The sequence below is a fragment of the Bombyx mandarina genome, chromosome 28 (genome assembly GCF_030267445.1).
Source record: "Bombyx mandarina strain Sakado chromosome 28, ASM3026744v2".
NCBI classification, from domain to species: Eukaryota; Metazoa; Arthropoda; class Insecta; order Lepidoptera; family Bombycidae; genus Bombyx; species Bombyx mandarina.
Window position 1 is genome coordinate 1,025,057 of NC_143233.1, and position 23,809 is coordinate 1,048,865.

The 23,809-nt window shown below is 39.4% G+C and overlaps 1 protein-coding gene and 1 non-coding gene across 2 annotated transcripts; both read left to right on the plus strand.

The window, feature by feature from the left end:
- The first annotated feature begins 943 nt into the window (after window positions 1–943).
- LOC149499669 (uncharacterized) lies at window positions 944–22,447 on the plus strand. The gene is made up of 2 exons (XM_089738938.1): window positions 944–1,407; window positions 22,342–22,447. The coding sequence occupies exons 1-2, from the start codon at window positions 944–946 to the stop codon at window positions 22,445–22,447; spliced, it is 570 nt and encodes a 189-aa protein (XP_089595064.1).
- On the plus strand, window positions 6,517–6,588 carry TRNAG-UCC (transfer RNA glycine (anticodon UCC)). The gene has a single exon. It is a non-coding gene; the product is annotated as a tRNA-Gly (tRNA).
- Window positions 22,448–23,809: the final 1,362 nt, after the last annotated feature.

The following is a 23,809-nucleotide window of genomic DNA, read 5'->3' on the forward strand; positions in this document are numbered from 1 at the left end:
GGTGCGATGGTAAAAACGAGATGATGGTTTCATCTCAAACAATTCCTAAGACCACTCCAGCCAAAACCTCATCGGACATATTCAGTGGAGTTAGGGATGTCATTGTTCTGTCTGTTTCTGCCGCGTTGCAATATACCCTAGTTTAAAAACAATTTAAATTTTCAAACGAGTTTTGTGTAGAGTACTTAACGGTAGACAGCGGCTTGGCTTTGCCCTTGGCATTGACGCCCATGGGCCTACAAGGGCAATAAACAAAATAAATAAAAACTTCGACTTCCATGAGTCGTATGATTTTAATTTTAATTATACAATTTTACGAGTCTACGACACAATTCAAACTATTTTTACGGTTTGTAATAAAATTAAATTACGATCTGAAACCGTAAAAGTAGTTTTAATGACCTGCAATTATATATTTCATTTAATCATGGAATTTGAGACTAGTTTTCACCGGCTTATGTTACTTATATTGCTATTTATTACATTGGGAATATAAGCTAATATTTTATTAGGTTTCCGGTCCCTAGTTACAACAAAGTTGAGACTACTGCCTCAAATCTCAAGGTTTGCAGCGATGTTTTGTCTAGACTCAATAGATGGTTAGTTAAATCTGCTTATTTTAAATTAAAGATGGTCTTATATCGTATATTGAAGTGATCGTGGCCTAAAGGATAAGACGTCCGGTGCATTCGTATCGAGCGATGCATCATTCGAATCCCGCAGGCGGGTACCGATTTTTTTAATTATGAAATACGTACTTAATCTTAATGGTACGTTCACGATTGACTTTCACGGTGAAGGAATAACATCGTGCAACAAAAACCAAACCCGCATTTATTATAATTTGCGTAATTGCTGGTGATAGGACGTTTTATGAGTCGTGGTGGACAGTCGATGGCGCTTCGACCACCATTTCGGTGAGTTGATTCCGAGGCTACTGGGCATGGCAGGTGCATTAGTCCGTCTTCTGCCCAACGTTGGTGGTTGCAGCGTCGGTGTCCGACGCCTGTACCTAGGGGTCGTGCGCAGTATGGCCTTGTATGGCGCTCCCGTGTGGTCGCCCACACTCTCCGCACGCAATGCGGCGCTGCTGCTCCGAGCTCAGCGGGCGCTCGAGGTGAGGGTCATCAGGGGGTACCGTACGATCTCCCGAGAGGTCGCCTGCGCCCTCGCTGGTTCCCTTCCTTGGGATCTCGAGGCCGAGGTATTGGCTACGGTATACCGGGGCAGGACACAGTCCCTGAGTCGGGGACGGACACCCTGCCTGTCGGCTGTCAGTCGGTGGAGGCGTGCTGCGCGTCATCTGGCGTACGCTAAATGGAGGGAGCGGTTGCTGGAAGAACTTCACCAAACCTCAGCCACCCGCCGGCGCACTCTCGAGGCCCTGGTGCCCGTGCTGAAGACATGGTCAGATCGGCGACACGGCGTGCTCTCCTTCCGCCTTACGCAGGTCCTCTCGGGGCATGGCTGCTTCGGGAGATACCTGTGGAGGGTTTGCAGGAGAGAGCCACATCCGGATTGTCACCAGTGCGGGCATCCGGATGATGACGCTCAGCACGCACTCGAAGCGTGCCCGCGTTGGGAGCACCCGCGGCAAGATCTCATCGCGGTTCTGAGGAGGGACCTCTCCTTGCGGGCTGTCATTGCCCGCATGCTAGAGGACGAGAGTTCGTGGGAGGCCATGGCCAGATTTTGCGACCTGGTCATGGCGTTCCGCGAGGCTGAGGAACGCGAAAGGGAGTGGAATCCCTCTTCGACTCCTCAGCGAAGAAGGCGGGGTGGACGACGCGGGCACGATGCTCCCGTTAATCTCCCGTAGGGACTGTTGGGTACTGGGTGCGGGGGCGCCCGGTGCTCTGCTGTCGGTTCCGTGGTGAGGCGGCGCAAGGTGGCTCCTATGCGCCACTCACAGTGTCTCCCGAGACGACGTCCTGCGGGATCTTCCCGGGGATTGGATCCCGTCCTATTGTCAGGACGGGTACCGGCGACGGCGAGGTACCACCACCCTGTCTATGCTGCCGTGAAAAATTATTCGCTTCGGAAGAATTAATAAAACTAAGCGTTTCGATTTGAAGGGCGGGGCAGCCGATGTACTTTAAAAAACTGAGACCTTAGAACTCACGTCTCAAGTTGGGAAGCGGCATTTATATTGTAGACTAACTGACCCGGCAGACTTCATAGTGCCTCAAACGATAAATAAAAGACACATCAAGGGGACACATCAAAGAAAAAACAAAATTGTTTGTTTTTACATATATAATTCCGAGCTTTTTTATATTTTCTCACCTTTTAAACCTTCCCTGGACTTCCACGAATAATTCAAGACCAAATTTAGACAAATCGGTCCAGCCGTTCTCGAGTTTTAGCGAGACTAACAAACGTTCATTTTTATATATACAGATGTCTATGGGCTCCAGTGACAACTTAATACCAGCTGGGCCGAGAACTCGTCCCCCATTTGAGCAATAAATAAAAAACCTCAAATACAATACCTCATTTCCACTATTTGTATAATTTACGAGCCGATTCTAAACTCAACGGCTGATAGATTAGATTAGAGGTCACTTACTGTTTTACGGTCTCTTTAATCGGTCATTAGGTCTGCTATCTCAAGTGCTTGTTCGATTTATAGTTCAAGGACGAATGTAGATTAAGCTTTATGAGTCAGTGAGTGGGTTTTGAGCGAAAACCGTATTTTGTGAATTTAGAGAAAATGATTTATTTATCAGAATATGAAGCTCATTGCTTTTAGTAGTTTTCATATTATTATCTTAAGTTATAAATAATAGGCAATTTCAAGGATTTATTTTTTCATAAACCAGCCTTAGAGTAGCTAGAATTTTTTTATAAAAAAATTTAAAATCCGATTTTAAAAAAAAGGGAGCATTCTATTTTTCGAGTACACAAATTATTACTGGTGGTAGGACCTCTTGTGAGTCCGCACGGGTAGGTACCACCGCCCTGCCTATTTCTGCCGTGAAGCAGTAATGCGTTTCAGTTTGAAGGGTGGGGCAGCCGTTGTAACTATACTTGAGACCTTAGAACTTATATCTCAAGGTGGGTGGCGCATTTACGTTGTAGATGTCTATGGACTCCAGTAACCACTTAACACCAGGTGGGCTGTGAGCTCGTCCACCCATCGAAGCAAAAAAAAAAACCGAAACGCATTACTGCTTCACGGCGGAAATAGGCGGAGTGGTGGTACCTACCCGTGCGGACTCCCAAGAGGTCCTACCACCAGTGATTACGCAAATTATAATTTTTGCGGGTTTGATTTTTATTACACGATGTTATTCCTTCACCGTGGAAGTCAATCGTGAACATTTGTTAAGTACGTATTTCATTAGAAAAATTGGTACCCGCCTGCGGAATTCGAACACCGGTGCATTGCAACATACGAATGCACCGGACGTCTTATCCTTTAGGCCACGACGACTTCATTAGGCCACAATGTCTTCATTAGGCCACGACGACTTCAGACAGAAATACATCAAAAAACCAATTAACCATTAATACTACATTTCGTTTCGAGCTTTGCGTTATGCCCGGCGAGCGGATGCAATACCCTATCAATCCTGCAGTGTTACGCTGAAATCGATCCTAATTGTTGATCTCATAAAGTCAAGGATTGACTATGCGGCCGTACCACAGTTCAAAGGTTTTTAGACACCAGCGAAGACGTCGCCCTAAACACGTCATTACGAATCCTCCCGACCTATTAACGGTGCTTCTGGTAACTCAAGCACCAGTCACCGTCTTCGCCGAACCCGTCGCTTGCGACGAAGGGCTCGACGAGTAAATTAACCCATAGACACAGCCCACTGAGTTTCTCGCCGGATCCTTCCACAGATACAGCCCACTGATTTTCTCGCCGGATCTTCTCAGTGGGTCGCGTTTCCGATCCGGTGGTAGATTCTGCGAAGCACCGCTCTTGCTAGGGCAAGCGTTAGCAACACTCCGGTTTGAGCCCCGTGAGTTCACCTACACGTTAGGGCGAAGCAGATAAAGCCTCTCAAGGCTATCAGCATGTTAGGGAAAAAAAACCGGTTCTTCTCAGTGGGTCGCGTTTCCGATCCGGTGGTAGATTCTGCGAAGCACTGCTCTTGCAAAGGCCAATGTTAGCAACACTCTGGTTTGAGCCCCGTGAGTTCACCTACACGTTAGGGCGTAGCTGATATAGCCTCTCAAGGCTATCAGCATAGGTAGGAAAAAAAGCCGGATCTTCTCAGTGGGTCGCGTTTCCGATCCGGTGGTAGATTCTGCGAAGCACTGCTCTTGCTGAGACAACTAAAACAAATAAAATCCACTTTCTCTTAATGTTCTCTGTGTTTTACAAGAATATTGTTATTGTTTTTGACGCAACCCATCTGCGGTGCAACGGGCTTTTTGTATGTATGACCCTTTCAATAACGCCTTTGCAACTATATAGTGAAATTTCAAAGCGTTGACAACAATTATTTCATACAGAAAACGTAATGGCATTTTCGAAAGGATTATAAATGACGGCACTAAACATAATTGTTGCGTGAAACTAATGTTTTAGTCGAGCCACGTTTGAAATTTGAAACAACAGGGCGGAAACTGAAAGACCAAAAATGATCTTATTTTGTATTTTTTATCGCTTTACCGGGTAAACGGCCTGTGACTGGTAAGTTACCGGCTCTCGTGGAGTCTGGCACGTATGAGTCGCTACCCATAATTAGTGTAGAGGCACGATAAGAGATAATTACGGTAGTGGTCATTTTGAGTCACAATCAAATTAATTATTGATTTTTTTTTTATTGCTTGATGCTTAGATGGGTGGACGAGCTCACAGCCCACCTGGTGTTAAGTGGTTACTGGAGCCTAGAGACATATGCTACGTAAATGCGCCACCCACCTTGAGATATAAGTTCTAAGATCTCAGTATAGTTACAACGGCTGCCCTACCCTTCAGACCGAAACGCATTACTGCTTCACGGCAGAAATAGGCAGGGCAGTGGCACCTACCCGTGCGGACTCACAAGAGGTCCTACCACCAGTAATGGGCTAGTTCGCTCGTCGAACTCTTCGTCGTAATCGACGAGGACCGTGACCGGTGCTTGAGGGGCTTAAAAGCAGCGAGAGTGAATCCGAGGGATCTGACAAGACATCTGTTGGGCGACGGCGATTTTGCATTGCCCCGTCACTGTCGCATAGTATCCAATAATACATCATACCTAAAACAAAATTACATTATTTCCCACAGAAAAAAATAATTAAACTAATTCCAGACTTCCGTTTCGTGACCCTAAGTTCACACAAGAATCAGTCAGACAGAACCGAGGCTTCTCAAGAATTTAACAACACCCTTAAGCTAAGCATTCACGGAAGAATAGCTTCTATGTTCGCTTAGAATAAATACAAAATCACCTTGCAGTTTTTTGTTACACAGACCGTGCACACGAATGTCGGTTTTATGTCTTTCAACGCTAAAAATTAAAATGCAATTTGTCTTGTATAATTTCGAGCACCTGTCTTGTGACTTTTATTTGTCACTAAAGACAGAACGGACGAGGGTCGAAACCGTCTTAAGAAAATTGAAATATCATCTTGTAACACTAGCTAATAACACGGGTCAACACCAAATTTGACTTTGATTGCAAAGAATAAAATTTCGATATTTTAGATCGAAAAAAAATGGAATGAAACAGCTTGCTTTTGAACTTTAATAAATTGACCACATATGAAAAAAATGCATCAGCATCAGGTACGTCTTAAATTAGGCTGGGGCCCTTGGACACACAAGAATTTGAGGCCCTTTTGGAAAGTAAAAAAAGTTTTTTTACTGAGTATGACCATTTCTTATAGGTAATAAAATACAGTATGATATAATATGTCATTAATGATATTAGAATGCTGCTGGTTTTTTGGTTACGATTACAATAACGGTAACCGTTATAGTGATCGCTGGATGGTGTACTTAGTAAATTAGGTAGGATGCGTTCGGTAATATTATTAATTAGTAGAGTAGGAATAGTCGTCGATATAATGGCGTAGTATATGCCTTGAAAATACCTTCTGATAAGCTTATTGATTTGTGAAAGTGTAATGTGCCCGTCCACCCACATAAGCAATAAAAAAAAATTGAGTTACAAATAACACAACCCACTGAGTTTCTCGCCGGATCTTTTCAGTGGGTCGCGTTTCCGATCCGGTGGTAGATTCTGCGAAGCACTGGTCTTGCTATGACTAGTGTTAGCAATTCTCTCAGGTTGAGCCCGTGAGCTCACCTACCAGTCCGCGTGAATTTGGAATAACTCCTTAGGTTACCAACGTTTGGGTAGGGAACACAAAATGCGAGTAAAAGGATAAAAGATTACGAAAGATATTTTATTATTATATATTATTTGTAATTTTGTTAATTAGAAACATGCTGATAGCTATGTTGAGTTCAGACTGCGTGAATCGAAGTATGTAGTACATTGAAATAAATAGATGACTTTACTTTAACATAGTATAAGAGAGTAATTCTTAAATTTAACAAGTGATCTTATAGCGTTGGTGGTGTAATGGTCAGCATAGTTGCCTTCCAAGCAGTTGATCCGGGTTCGATTCTCGGCCTACGCACACTTTTTGTTTTTTGTGTGCCACTGTTAAGTTAAAACAATTGTAATTTTAGTTTCAAAAAAAAAATTACGCCAAGCTTCTTTTTTTTAAGGGATGTTATGACCTGGTAACTGAGACCTTTAAGTCATATCTTATTTTAATTTATATTTTTATTTTTATGAAAAATGATAATATGCAGTGAAATGAAACGAAATTATGATGATTTATTTGAGATCAACTGGGATGAAATTAAATAAAATGAGATGAGATGATATGGGATGAAATATAATCTCAGTAAAATGGTGGTCATTTATTGAGATTATTTTAGTGGACTTTTTGGAGGATCCTTAGAAGTTACGTCCAACGACTTTGTTTCATTTTCCCACATTTGTGCACTTTCACAGATATTAAACAGTTAATAGACCACCGTTATTACACATTTAAACCTTCTGGTGAAACTGGAAAGGCCTCCGGGCCACCAGTAATCTACCAATCATAAAAAAAAAACCTGAAGAAACACTATACAGACAAAATAAAAACAAATCACACAGCTTCACTCCTCGCGTTCTCGCCAAAAAGTGAATACACGAATCAAAGATATATTAAGATACTAGCGACCCGCCCTCGCTTCGCTTCGGAAACATTAAAACACACATAAAACCAAAAAAAAAAAAATTAAAAAAGTAGCCTATGTTCATCAGGGACAATGTCGGCTTCTAATGGAAAAAGAATTTTTCAAATCGGTCCAGTAGTTTCGGAGCCTATTCGAAACAAACAAACAAACAAATCTTTCCTCTTTATAATATTAGTATAGATATTATATAGATTTATTATTCTGACCTCGCCTCTTTGCCTGTAAAAAATATATATATATATTTTTAGTAATGTTTAGTATAGTAGTTTAGTTGGGAATTAGCGTTATAGGAAACGGGTTGTAGGAGTATTATCGCATAACGCGCTTGTATGACCCCATATAACGCATTATATACAAATATAATATAACTATATGTATAGATATGGAGAGCCGCAGACCGGGCTCAGTGGTGTAGATTGGCATAGAGGCCTATGTCCAGCAGTGGACGACTGTGGGCTGTTGATGATGATGATGATATGTATATACAAATTTATTACAATTTTTACAATTCATAAACTAGAAACACTAATTTAATTTAATTTCATAAAAAATAATGGACACTGTTTTTTTTTTTTTTTTTTAAGAGATTTTATGACCTGGTAACTAAGACCTTTAAGTCATGTCTTATTTTACTTTATATTCTTAATTTTATGAAAAATGATAATATGGAGTGAAATGAAATGAAGATGATTAATTTGAGACATTAATGAACTAGGATGGACACTGTTTAAACTAACTGTCAACTATACAAATCATTATAAATTTCACAGTAGGTACAGAAGAATAACGTGTGAAATCCCCGCGTTATATATGAAGGAATACCCGTGTTATTACGAGGGGCTGAAATCGCGTAATATAAAAATGCGTTAAAAGAGTACCGCGCGTTATAAGGGCGATTACTGTACTGTAATAATTTATATATATATATATATATATAAATGAATTGCTGTTCGTTAGTCTCGCTAAAATTCGAGAGCGGCTGGACCGATTTGGCTAATTTTGGTCTTGAATTATTTGTGGAAGTCCAGAGAAGGTTTAAAAGTTAGATAAATATGAAAATGGTCGGAATTAAATAAAAATAACAATTTTGTTTTCCCTTTGATGTCCCCCCGTCAGACGGATTTCTTTTGTTTATATCTTTTATTTATCGATTAAGGCACTACGAAGTCTGCCGGGTCAGCTAGTAACAAATAATTATTTTTATAAAAAAGTTTATTTGTTGTCAACTACTAAACTATACGTTTAAGAAGCAAGATGTAACTTAATTAATAATTTAGGAACGATATTCAGCTATGAACATCTTTGTGGGGGTGAATAACACGTGTATGAATGTAAAAAAAAAAACTCACATGTGCCCGACTATACGGTTTCATTATTCATTATTTTATAACTTTTGTCATTTTTTAAGATTACCTTTAATGTAATCTTAGTACTACATCATAACATAAATAAATAGAAGACCAATTTCGGCAAAATCAAATAAGAATATAATCAATGGAGTCGACATTAATTAAACATGCATTATTAAGGATAACTCTAAAACCACTGGTCAGATCTTGACAAAGTTGTTTCCAATGAAAAATCCACTCTACCAATAATAAAATATATAAAGCACATTAAAAAAATTGTCTAAATTTCTTTAATACAACAGAACCTACCCACTGAGTCTCTCGCCGGATCTTCTCAGTGTATTTTTAGCGAAGCACTGCTCTTGCTAGGGTTAGTTTTAGTAAATTAATATAGATATTCGATGAAGCCAGGATAGGTTACTACAGGATTTTACTGATGGTAGTCCACACGGGTAGGTATCGCCACCCCACCTATTTCTGCCGTGAAGCAGTAATGCGTTTTGGTTTGAAGAGTGGGGTAGCCGTTGTAACTATACTGAGACCTTAGAACTTAGGTGGATGGCAGCATTTACGTTGTAGATGTCTATGGGATCCTGTAACTACTTAACACCAGGTAGGCTATGAGCTCGTCCAACCAACTAAGCAATAAAAAAAAATACTAGCATGGGGTAACAAAAGACCAAAACATCGTTCCATTATGATGCAACTGTTCGCCTTGTCAATGAGATCAAAATGACACCAAAATATCTGCGTTAGATAAACAGGATAATAGTACCAACTAGTGCTTGCTGGCTTACGACATGTTCTACCAAAGATAAAATTAACACCTAACCGATAACATAATTCTTTAGAATGTTAGCATTAAATCAACAAAAGAGGTCGCACTCTCCAGCCTCGACTACTATAAATATGCGTCATTTTTATCTATATATTAATACGTGAAGGAAAAACTGTAAAAAAGGATACAATTTTTTACGAAAAATGCGCGGACTGAAAAGTATGAAATTTTAGACACTTATAGAGAATAATATAGAGAAGGAGTGCAGAATATTAATATTTTTTTAAACTATGCATAAAAAATACATTAAATCAATAAAAAAAACATTACACACACTACCATGTATTTGACGCACACGCATGCATACTATTTGTTTATTGTCAAACTTTTCTTATTGCTTATAGTCTGTGGTGAAATTGAGAATAGACTAAATATTGTTTGTCTTTATTAATATTTGTCTAAAATGTAGTCTTGGTGAGCTCTGTGATTATAGAAGTAATAAGTCTTTGACAATGAGTCTGAATAATAATGTTCAAACTTATAATATCAATTAATTATAGTCGAATTTCGACTACCGGGGAACCACAAGTTTTTTTTAATACGAATGACTGAAACATAAAAATTATATCGTTAAAACGCTCACGTAAAAAAACCACTTGTGCTCTAACTCACTAAGCAATTACCAGAAGCTATGAACCAAGATATATGAATTGTTTTAGGACTGAATCGACGGGTTTTCCCGAAACAAATTCACGCAACATGGGCATCAATGTCTTCAATTGGTTTAAATGAACGATGGTAATAGGAAGCACTTGAGAGAGGTGACTCAGAACATCAAATAGATTTGTATCAGATCAGATGATGAGCTTAGCTTAGCTTACCTTAGCCGCTTCGGCTTTCGCGAGACGTGAGCACAAGTAAAACTATTTTTACGGTTGTGGTCAGGAAAACTGAAAACTATTCCAAACGTTGTATATCTATACAAATAAATAAAATTGAAGTATCCGTTTGTAATATTAAAATGATCGCTTTTTACTGCATACATATGAATGTATGTATATACGGTGTATATATCAAAATAACATTTTTACAATTCTCGTCTGGCTGTCTGTACTCTGTTTCTGACGGGACTTCCACTTCTTTTAAAAAAAATCTAACATGATTGTACAATAATGTTTTGATAAATTTCACGCGGACGAAGAAGTGAATTAATAATAAATATGCGATTGAACCTTAAAATTAGTTTTAATTACGGACTTAGCAGAGGCTTACGGAATACGCAGAGAACCAAATCTAGAATACGTTGGAACTGTATCTTTGATTGATTATCTTTGACTTGCGGCGATATGCTAGAGAAGATTGGATGCGGAGGCGGAGGACCATTCATTGTGGCGGACTTTTTTTTTCCTACCTAAGCTGGTAGCCTTGAGAGGCTATGCCAGCGTAACCTAACGAGTATGTGAGCTCACGGGGCTCCAACCTGATGTGGTTGCTAACATTAACCGTAGCAAGAGCAGTGTTTCGCAGAATCTACCACCGGATCAGAATCGCGACCCGCTAAGAAGATCCAGCGAGAAACTCAGTGGGCTGTGTCTCTGGGTTAAATGGCGGACTATGGGAGAGGCCTACATCCAGCAGTGGCAGATACAGGCTGATGATGAGTATATCTCTTGTTCTATTATTTCCGTTTTAATCTTTCAGTATTTCTTATGCTTCATAATATGTTTACAATATGATGACCCGAAATCCCCTGTATACTAAATTTTATGAAAATCGTTGGAGCCGTAGGCAGCGGCTTGGCTCTGCCCCTGACGTTGCTGAAGTCCATGGGCGACGGTAACCACTCACCATAAGGTGGGCCGTATGCTCGTATGCCTACAAGGGCAATAAAAAAAAAGCCGTCTCTGAGATTTAGATTATATATATTAATATACAAGAATTGCTCGTTTAAAGGTATAAGATAGGTACCTACTGTAGCTACTTGATAACCGGTAGACCATAGGCTCATTCATGAATTTACAACGATAACGATTACTTATAAATATGTAATCCGAAAAGTACTAAAGACCTTAATCCACATTAATTGTAATGTGTCACACGGTTCGACCTAGTTTCAACTTACCCGAAGCTTATATTATATATATATTTAGTATTCACTCTACACTGCCATTGTATACGACTTTGTAACACCATAATGTCCAACAATGAATTATTTCTTTGAAGCAATGACTAAAAGCCAACACTTCCTATAGCATATCGGTGAATTTCTCAAAAACAATGTTGTCATTAAAATTTTCAAGTAATCTCTCGATTTGAATCGCGATATAGCAAGGATCGTGCGCTGAATTAATTAATTAGTCATGACTTGTTCGAAAATATAATATTAAACTTGTATACCATATAACAACCTACACGTTACAATTGCAGATACAAAACAGATCAGTTCTAAATCTAGACGAGAGTTTTATATATCACACTGCTATACATATACACAGCCCTTGATCCACAGAGTTTCTCGCCGAATCTACTCAGTGGTTCGCGATTCCGGTCCGATAGTAGATTTAGCTGAGCACTGCTCTTGATAGGGCTAGTATTAGCAATTCTCTCAAGTTGAACCCATGGGTCTGCGCGAAATAGGACTAGACCCACACGTCCTTACGGATCCATCAGAGCCAATAACCTTTACATTAGACGCCTTCAGCTCTAACACTAGGAGCAGGCTTAGGGACCCCGTAACTGTACTCGTCGAACTCGACAAAGAGTTCGCCGTGCAACCTAACCCATGAATCAGCTCGCTGAGTTTGTCGCCGGATCTTCTCAGCGGGTCGCGATTCCGATCCGGTAGTAGATTCATTCGCGAAGCAGCTGTGCTACTCTTGAGCTGTTAGGTCTCCTTCAGAGGCGCTCGGGTAGCTGTTAGCAAATCCCACCTCTCCTGGCTGAGCCTTTGCTCGCCCACCTGTCCTGGAGAAACTGGAAAGGCCACCGGGCCACCAGTAATCCTTTAATAATAAAAAAAAAAACTAGGCCCTTTGGGTACCAACGATTAGGTAAGGGAAAAAAACAGCCCGCAGCCGTGCTGAATCAGAGCTCTTGTTACACAGACAAAGAGACTATATTGCTAGGAGCTACATCAAGCCGATAATTTTGTATTACACTACTATAGACACAGTCCTGTACACCTGAATATTATTCTCGAGATAATCTGATACTGATTCCGAGAGTCTTACATAACAGCACTAATAGTACTGACACTAGACTAGACACAGACGTACATAGCAGGGGTGAGCAACCTTTTTAATCAATTGGGCCAATTTAGATTTTGGCTTTTGGCGGGCCACACATAGATTAAAACTTATTAATAATTTACGAAACTTTAATTCTTTATTAAAAACGAACAAGAAAATAACAGAAAAACGAAATTATGGGAGAAATTCAATAAAATAAAGTCAATTGTAGAGATGATTGGCAGGCCGTGTGTTGCTCATCCTTCGTCTATAGGATTGTACCTTTTTTACTGCTTCGGTTGGTGGACGAGCTCACGGCCCATGCGGTCTCAAGTGGTTACCGGAGTCCATAGACATCTACAATGTAAATGCCGCCAGCCACCTTGAGATACGACCTCTCTGGTCTCAGTATAGTTACAACGGCTACCCAACCCTTCAAACCGAAACGCATTACTGCTTCACGGCAGAAACAAGTAGGGCGGTGGTACCTATCCGTGCGGACTCACAAGAGGTCCTACCACCAGTAATTACGCAAATTATAATAATGGGGGCTTGGTTTTTATTACACGGTGTTATTCCTTCACCGTTGAAGTCAATCGTGAACGTATTTCATTAGAAAAATAGGTACCCGCCTGCGGGATTCGAACACCGCTGAATCGCTAGATACGAATGCACCGGACGTCTTATCCTTTAGGCCACGACGACTTCAGACCATAGACATCTACAACGCAATGCAACCCACCTTGAAACATGAGTTCTAAGGTCTCAGTTCTTACAGTGCACGGCTACCCAGCCCTTCAAACCGAAACAAGCAGGGCGGTGCCAGTGGTACCTACCCGTGCGAACACGCAAGCGGTTCTCCTACCAGTAAACTTAATCTAAGTGTCCCGCATTATGCTCGCAAAAAAATTTTAAGACTCTTTATTTTCGTAACCACACACGGCGAACTCAATTAACTTTAATCGCCCTGAAATCGCCACTTTACACGGAAAATAATTTAAAATGTTGCCATTAAAGTGATCGCTTGCCGTCGGCGATTTCGCTCTGCCCGTCACTTGCCGATGTGTGGTCTTCATTTTCGGTTGTTAGGGCGTGTGCACAAGCGAATCTTGAGCAAATGGCCTCGTCATTATTATATTTTTGTGAATGAGTGATTACTGGTGGTCCGAAAGCCTTTCCAGTTTCACCAGGACAGCAAAGGCACGGCCAAAGGTTGGGATTTGCTGACAGCCACCCGAGCGCCTCCAAAGGAGACATAGCAACAGAAGAGCAGCTGCTCCGCGAATTAATCTACTACCGGATCGGAATCGGGACTAGCTGACCAGGACCAGTCAAGAAACTCACCGGGCTGATGCATTGGTTAGGTTGCACGTCCAACTTTTTTACCACCTTTATTACAATCAAAATGAATCTGTGATATGTTCTGTATATTCTTAGAACCGCTGCATTCCATACTCTGTTCCTCAAAAATTATTTTTAGGCACCAGAACAAATAACATAAAACATAACATCAAACATGGGAAACATGGCATCAAACATGGGAGATGCATGATATAATATTGCGTCTTTTTAAATCAAGATTTGAAATCTGATTGGTGCGCGGCGACTGAACTGTGTGTCTGGTGTTGTCTATGAGCACAATCAATCAATAAAACTCTAATAAAAATTAACGTTTACATCGCAAGATAACTAGATAAACTTCCTTTAAGCGTTTGTAATTTTTTTTTTAACACATTTTCACTACACGGTATTGACACGGTGCGGTAGTTCAAATAATGCGGTTCCGCCAGCACAAAAAACACAACAAAAACCTTCCATGCAAAATTGGTCCAACAAACGATTTTTTTCCCTTAATCGTAGGCTGACGAGCATACGGCCCACTTGATGGTGAGTGGTTAGTCTCGCCCATGGACGTCAAAAATGCCAGGGGCAGAGTTAAGCTGCTGCCTACCATTACCGTATTGCTTTTGTATGGAAAATCATCTTGTATTTTCTCTTTCAATTCTCTGACCGTAATTAGAAATTTATTATGTCTTAGTTACCTGGTAGGTACCGCCATCCTACCTATTTCTACTTCGAACAGTGGAATGGCCATTACAAAACAGAACGGAAAGTAATTACTGGTGGTCGAACGTATTGTGAGTCCGCACGGGTAGGTACCACCACCCTGCCTATTTCTACCGTGAAGTAGTAATGCGTTTCGGCTTGAAGGGTGGGGCAGCCGTTGTAATTATACTGAGACCTTAGAACTTATATCTCAAGGTGGGTAGCGCATTTACGTTGTAGATGTCTATGGGCTCCGGTAACCACTTAACACCAGGGTCGTGTATTCCTCGTCGGGACTTCGCTTCCCCTCACGGGGGCGTGGATCAGGCCTCAGGGCCCCTTCTGCTAGGACTTGGGTTCCCTGCTTAACGAGATTGGGGTGATTTGGCCGGTGGATGGCCATGAAATGGATGAGGCGATGATACTGTAATGATTTGATGATGATTTATTGTAAGGTAATGAAGAAATGACGTAATGGCTTGGTGAATTGGATGGAGGTGATTCTCAAAGGTTGAAGTAACCATACTATGTAGGTGGATGGAAAAATTGTGGCTATTACCCATTCATCCCCACCCATACATCATATCTATGAGCCCTTGTGTGTTTGCATCTGCATTGAGCTTACTGACGCGCAAATAAAAGTTAATGAAACAGTATGAACCAAACCTAAAAGACTTTCTCGTACGCAAATGTGTGTAGTTTAGTTACGCCACATAAAAACCATGTAAAATTATTATTATTGTTTTAAAATTGTTTCGAATTGGTCGTAAACGTAATCTTTATTGCTCGCTCAGTGTCAGAAGTGATTTAAACATTTTAATTTTGCGAATATATTAATATATTACTTTGCCGCCTTTTGATGATTCTTATGCCGGCCACTGACATGCGCGCAAATATTCGTACATTGTACGAATGTTTGCGCGCATGTGAAGGGCCGTCAAACATTCATTCGCAAACCTAGCGGCTGTGCAAATGGGTTCGCATACTCAATTTGCGAACCCGTTTGCGCTTCCTCCTACACTTGTTTACGAATGTCTCACGAATTTCTCCTCCTTTTTAATTCGGCAATAGAACATTGAGAAGAAAAAGAGTTTTGAATTATTTCCCAGACATCATTAACAGCCATGCTGTTTTTATGGGATTTCTTTTGATGAAGATACGCTACACAGTAGACGTCACGAACTATGAAAATGGCGATACGTCCGTTACCTTCGCAATCGTCGGCGCAACTGGGCAAGCGAATGTATGGGAGACTACGCGAAGGTTCGAGGTTCGCGCGCTTTGATGTCTGTTAAAAAACCGACACAGCTTGGAAAACCATGAATGCAGCAAAAACTTTGCATAATCATTCCCAAATGTCGTCCTACACTTGCGGGTTTGCGTATTCGTGCGCATGTGAGTGACCGGTGTTAGCTTTAGGGCCGCAGGCTGTGTGGTGTGGTGTGGTGTGTAGTGTGAAGTTGTTTAGTAATACTTACTCGAGTTTATAGACACCATAACTTCCCCTTCGTTGAGACATGCGGTGGAATTGTCAGTTATTGCATGACGCTGTCCCACCTTACTAACCGGAAAGGTTGGCAACCTCACTGTGTAAATAAGCAAAATGGTGGTACCTACCCATACGATACCTCCTACTGTCTACTTCTACTGAGTTTCTCGCCGGATCTTCTCAGTGGGTCGTGTTTCCGATCCGGTGGTAGATTCTGCGAAGCACTGCTCTTGCTATGACTAGTGTTAGCAATTCTCTCAAGTTGAGCCCGTGAGCTCACCTACCGGTCCGCGCGAAGTTGCCATAGCCCCTTAGGCTACCAACGATTAGGTAGGGGAAAAAATACCTTTTTTTATATCTTAGATGGGTGGACGAGATCACAGCCCACCTGGTGTTAAGTGGTTACTGGAGACCATAGACATCTACAACGTAAATGCGTCACCCACTAGCTAGCGTACCCGGAATACCCCTATAGATCGACAGATGTAAATTCAGTATCACGTATTCTATGAAAATTCCTTAAACACATAATACATAAGACTTGAATTTTCATAATTCGTCATGCCTCCGAACAAACAATCATTAGTTTCACGCGCGGAAATCCCCAGTCGCAGATCTTATACTTCATCACAGCGCAAATGATTACACATCATTTCGCCAGAACCGGTTTATTTGAAGACTGACTAATTACGTACCATGGTCGCACTATATTGATTAACATTTCTGTCTTTAATTATTCCAGAAATTAGTTTAGCTTTATCTACTTTCTATCGAACCACCAGCTACCGAAGCGCCGTTCTAAATGTAACTATTCTGGTCCATTCACAAATCAGCTTCGGTGAACATTCTCGTCACGCAACATCCAACATCCAACATCTCAAATCTCTTCCAGTAGGCCCGCAGAAGGAAAGAAGAATTAGGAACCCAAACCTAGTTCACACAGTAAACATTACAACATATATTATTTGTCTTTAATATTATTATTTGTATAGTGTAGTCTTTGCGAAATCTGTGATCATCTATACTTATTAATTTACTAGCTGACCCGGCAGACTTCGTAGTGCCTCAATCAATAAATAAAAGACCTAAAGTTTTGTATAAAATAAACTTAAAACAAACAAAAGGAACCGTTCGACGCGGTGACGGGGGACACATCAAAGCAAAAACAAAATTGTTATTTTCAATTAATTCCGAGCATTTTCATATTTATCTACCTTTTAAACCTTCTCTGGACTTCCACAAATAATTGAAGACCTAAATTAGCCAAATCGGTCTAGCCATTCTCGAGTTTTAGCGAGACTAACGAACAGCTATTTATTTTTATGTATATACCTATAGATTGTAGATTATATAATATTATAAAGCTGAAGAGTTTGTTTGTTTGAACGCGCAAATCTCAGGAACAACTGGTCCGATTTGAAAAATTCTTTCAGTGTTAGATAGCCTATTTATTGAGGAAGGCTATAGGCTATATAACATCACGCTAAAACCAATACAAGCGGAGCACCAATAAAGAATTTTTCAAATTCGGGGTTTTAAATCCCCTTTGAGAACTTCCACTGCGTGCGCTGCGGAAACGGTTAAAGTTTCGCTAAAGTAATGTATGAAAGAATTGTTTCCCTTTAAAAGATCTAAGAAAATAGTGCGCGACAGCATATGTCTATATGTTAAGGTGGGCTCACTATAACGTTTTTTATGCTGACCAAATTTGTTCTGAAATAAAGCATTGTTTGTGAACTATTTATTCCATGCGGACGAAGTAGCGTATAGCATAATTATGTCTATACAATATATTAAGGTTGGCTCACTATAACGTTTTTTATGTTAAACATATGTTTGTATGTTTTTTACTGGTGGTAGGACCTCTTGTGAATCCGCGCGGGTAGGTACTACCGTCCTGCCTATTTCTGCCGTCAATCAGTAACGCATTTCGGTTTGAAGGGTGGAGCAGCCGTTGTAACTATACTGAGATCTTAGAACTTATATCTCAAGGCGCATTTACGTTGTAGTTGTCCATGGGCTCCAATAACCACTTAACACCAGGTGGGCTGTGAGCTCGTCCAACCACATAAGCAAAAAATAAAAATTGTTCTAAAATAAAGCATTATTTGTGAAGGTGTTTTTATAAAGATGATATTAATCCCTATCCAAATAAATACGTTATTCATTACAACATTGAAACACCCAAATCACTTCAAGATAGGCTTTGACAATTATAGATTTTTCTGGATTTCTCCAAAATCATCAAATCTTGATGAAAACCCATTCCCATTCGCATTCGGGAAGTCTACCCATTCGAACAAAAAAAAAAAGAATTATCAGAATCGGTTCAAGCATTCTCGAGAAATCGATGAACATACATAGATAAAAAATTATGGTCGAATTGATAACTTCCTCTTTTGAAGTCGGTTAAAATGGGTGATTTTGGTACCTTAAATAACTCCTTAACATTCTATTATTCAAAAATATTTTCACTTTCTACGTAAATGAAGAGGCGGGTAAAATTTAGCGTTATGCCAGAGTAACTATTCCACGCGGACGGAGTCGCGGGCAAAAGCTAGTAGAAGTATAATCTTCTATGATAATAGAAGCATAACAATGTTCAAATTTATAATCTATATATTAATACGTGAAGCAAAAACTTTGTATCTATTTTTACGAAAATTGCGCGGACGGAGGAGTATGAAATTTTCCACACTTATAGAGAATATAGAGAAGAAGTGCACAATGCTAATATATTTTTTAAAATAATGCATAAGAGATACATTAAATCAATAAAGAAAACATTACACACACTACATACCATGTATTTGACGCACACACGCATGCATACTATTTATTGTCAAACTTTTGTTCTTGACGTCTGTTGTCAAATTGAGAATAGATTAAATATTGTTTGTCTTTATTAATATTTTTTATAGCGTAGCCTTGGCGAAATTTGTGATTATAGAAGTATAAAATACAATCATAATAGTTTACAAACTTACAATTCCAATTAATTATAGTTGAATTTCGACTACTGAGGGGCCACTAGTTTAAACTAATGTGTCACCGTCCAAAGTTTTTTTTGTCTTAAAACTCAAACGCCATGTGTCTTCTAATGACGTCATGGCAGATTTTTCGGTCTAGCTTCTCAGAATCACGCGGAGCCCGCCTGTCTGCCGTACATGTGTTGCACGCAAATATTATTGTTAGGTTAACTAACTATGATCGAACGGGCAATGGACGTGAGCATTATTGTTTTGAGATTCACTGTTTGAACAGGTACCATACGATATGTTTTTTTTGGAACGAAGTTATAACCTAAATAAAGACTCTAACCGGGGAACCCTAACGTGAGATTTTTATTAGTAATGCACACAGTGTACGACTTAACTTTGTAATAACGTACAAAAAAATAACATTTTTTTATCATTCATTGACCACGATCTCAGAGCGTTCGTTTGCGCAATACACCAACTCTTATGCAAACAACCGTGAATTAAGTGTACCACAATAAGTTCGCACGCTACCGAATGACCGTGGGTTGTTGCGAAAACTCCAGTTTTATTTTCTTTATACCTCGAATAGAACTTAATATTAATACTTTTATAATAAGGAACTTCGTTCCTAGCCGGTGTCCCACGACACCACACATATTTTTTATTTTGGCGTGCCGACCTGACTAGTGTTAAGCGGTTACCAGTGTGACGGGTAGCCATCATACAACACTTTTTTTTCCTACCTATGCTGATAGCCTTGAGAGGCTATTTCAGCTTTTCCTTGACTTGAAAAAAAATTCTCAGCTATTTAAATAGAAAAAACTTAATTGAAACTCAATGAAAAACATCGAATTTATGATACTTATACAAAACAAAACCTGCCTTTAATTTTAAAGATAAATGTCACGTATTAAAGCGAAATGTCACTTAAACCAAACAGCCTTTCACCCCTCGATATAGTTATTAAAAACTAGCTGACCCGGCAGACCTCGTAGTGCCTCAATCGATAAATAAAAGACCTAAACTTTTGTATAAAATAAACTTAAAACAAACAAAAGGAATCCGTCTGACGGGGGACACATCAAAGGGAAAACAAAATTGTTAGTTTTATTTAATTCCGAGCATTTTCATATTTATATACCTTTTAAACCTTCTCTGGACTTCCACAAATAATTCAAGACCAAAATTAGCCAAATCGGTCCAGCCGTTCTCGAGTTTTAGCGAGACTAACGAAGAGCAATTCATTTTTATATATAGAGATAGAAGATAGATATTCGCAGCAGAGCATGTATCGCTAGATAGAAAAATACAGATATAAACATATATAACACGCACGTATCAATAAAGAAAGCAGTGAAATTCCCAACACAGCTCCGTATATTGTTTGTCGATTCGTGCCCTACATTACAATTGAATGTTTAGTTATACAATGTTAAGTAACATCGCCACATATGGACTATGAAAGCTTTTAGTGAAACAAATTGATAGAAACGAAGAACGAGGCCCAAGTCACGAGCGATAGATTCAAATCGCCGTGGTAAAATAAAAAATAAACTTTTGTTCATTTAATTAGCAATTAAGGTTACCAATATATATGTTATTTCTTTACCAACATAGCACACGATTTATAAAAACCATTTTATGTAAATGGAATTTTATTTATTTATTTATATAGCTTTCATCATGCGAAATAAATTATTTTCGTGTTCTTTATTATTCACAATATAGAGTACAATTACCTGAAATAACGTACAATACTTTATTATAAAGTAAAAGGTGGCAACCCTACTCCTGAGAGTAGCAACTCTCATGTCGTCGCTATTTCTCCTATCAGTATAGACGTAGTGAGAAATTATTTTCCTTCGGGAAAACTCGGATCTTTATCGGAATACGATGACACCCGAACTGTCAATGAATGATCGTATTAATTGAGTGACATTTGCATATCCATTAACATGGAACTTTATTGTTTAGTGTCAAATGTCAAAATGAATAATGCCATTTTACTGAAGCTATTTGAGAGAGCACGATAAATACGAGCTTTTCCGAAAAATTTCGAAGGAAAATCTTTTCTCACTATTATACAGATTCTGCAAGCCCACAATCGCAGCACCGAAATTCAGCAGATATTTCGCGAGAATTTGCGGTATCCCGACTCACTTGATGCACCGTACATAACCGAATACCTTTCACCCTCGTGCGAATGCAATCAAAAGGAGGTCATCCGAATTAGGATGCGCCAAGGATTTGTGACCGCGATAATATTTGTATAAGGTTGTCTGCTCGGCATTCGGTGATCGACGAAATGTTGAGTCATCATTTAAATCACAATTGACAAAGATTGATTCTGACATCAATTTGCGACCCCAATCGTCACTTTAACACTTTTAGTGCTTGCTGAGCTTATTTTCAAATACTTTGCAGATAAAGCTAAAGGATTTTTGAAACAAAGTACCTTATGATAAACTTTAACTTAAAAGAAATTAATGAATCAACGCTAGATTCACAGTAAAATAATTTACAGATTCTGTTATTAAAAAAAGTTGCACATGCGCGCGCTAAGACACGTCTGCACAGGTCGATACATACCTAATACAACACCTATCAATTCACACAATAGTCGATATTCCGACGTTCAGCGTTTTATATGCATTAATAGAGGGTCGATTTATCGACGGTTCGCGCTCAAAGGGTTAAACGAATGCAAAACTGACATCTGCTGACACCTATTATTTTCACTGACTTCTCCATGCTTTCACTCACGCCTATTATTGGTGTGTATTAGTTAATGTTCTGGAGAAAAATCTAACTGTTAAGGGCGTTGTATCTAAGCACTAACAATATAACTCAACAGCTACAAACACTAATAAAATAAAGGAAAACGATTTACAAAAAGACAAAATGGTAGTCAACTACTTTATGATTGCCTGTACGATTTTATAAATCATTTAAAACGTTCACGTTCTGTGTGTGTTAGATAAACTTTAGCGAATCGTCAGATTGTCCCAGTGGGTGAAGCTTAGCAGCGACCAAATCAAAGATCGTAAGAAAGTAATCAAAGATCGAAAGATGCATGGTTGCGAAACGTGAACCCTGAAAGAGGACACTACAAGACGCCTACAGGCATTCGAGATGTGGTGCTACCGTCGCATGCTACGCTTAGTTGGACACAGAGGGTCAGGAACGAAATCGTGCTTCAGCGCGTTCATATGTCCCGGAAAATGTTGCCTTCTATCAAAAAGCGCAAGAATATCTCGGCCACGTGCTCAGTAGTGATAGATACGTGCTGCTGCAGTTGATAATGATGAGCAAAGTGAACAGAAAGAGACGTGCTGGGCAAAAAAAGAAGTCATGGCTCCGGAATATCCAGGAGTAGACCGGTATTGACTCCGTCGAACAGCTGTTCCGGCTGGCTGCTGATAGAGATGAATACAGGAAGCCAACGGCCAACCTTCAGGATTGAAGAGGCACTGGAAGAAGAAGAAGAAATCAAAGACCGGCCAAAGAAGCTAGCGGGTTTGTCTAGTCACCACCTGGTATAAAACAAAATCGCTTTCTCTGTCCCTATATCTGTCTGTCCCTATGTATGCTTAAATCTTTAAAACTACGCAACGGATTTTGATGCGTTTTTTTTAATAGATAGAGTAATTGAAGAGGAAGGTTTATATGTATAATAACATCCATTAAATGGTGGAAAAATCAATAATAAATTACAGTTTCCGAAGCGAAGCGAGGGCGGGTCGCTAGTATCTAATAAATTAGACCATACGTCATAGTGTTTGTTTAGGTCCATTTTATAACATGACAAATAGTACCCCGCGGCGTGAACGAAAATCGATCCAAACATATATATATTTTTATGTTGCAATGTGTGCGTGTGTAAAAACTGAACGAAATTAGGGGAATTTTTTTTGGTTTTTTTTTCCATCTATTTTACTGAGAAAGATAGATACCCTTGTTGACTTATTGGTTTTTAGATTATTCGTCTAAGATATCGGCACGTTTCTGACTTTGGCGTCAACTTATCAAACAAAGTTTATTTTTTCTAGTTTTATCTTCACAAAAGGAATAATAACGGAGAGATCAAACAAGACTAGATAATCTTATTTTTCTTAAATTTCTAATATTTTAGTAACATGCGTTATCGAGTAACATTTCCGGCCTCACATAATAAAATTTACTGTTAAATGTTAAGGTACATCCTAATGATTAGGCAATATATAGAACTTATTATTGTCTTATAATATAATATAATTAGTAATTCCATAATCAAGTAAATAGTTGATTCACACTTTATACTTATAGTGTTAACGATTTGCAGTAAAAAATACTAACTAATCACCGCTACGGACTATGAGGGTGCCTCAGAATACAGAAAAAACTTTTTTTATGTATTATGAGGAGGGTGCTATGAGAGTTGCACGGAGATACATCCCTTTTGCATGTAACTTTCGGTGTTTTGAGGGTTCCAGTAACCGCTAACTACAAGACGAACAGTGAAATCGTTTGTCAAATTGCAGTCAAATATGACTCTTTGGAGACATTATTATAGACGGACCATCTCACAAAAAAAAATCTTCTACGAAACACCCACAATCAAAAATAGTTGTAACGGCAAAAACGAATATAAAAAAAAAGATACTTTGAAGCTTACGCAATAGACAATAATTTAGGTTAGCATCACAGAACTAAACCCCTGTCTGTACCCACGTTAGCGAATCTGACCTTAACTCTTGAT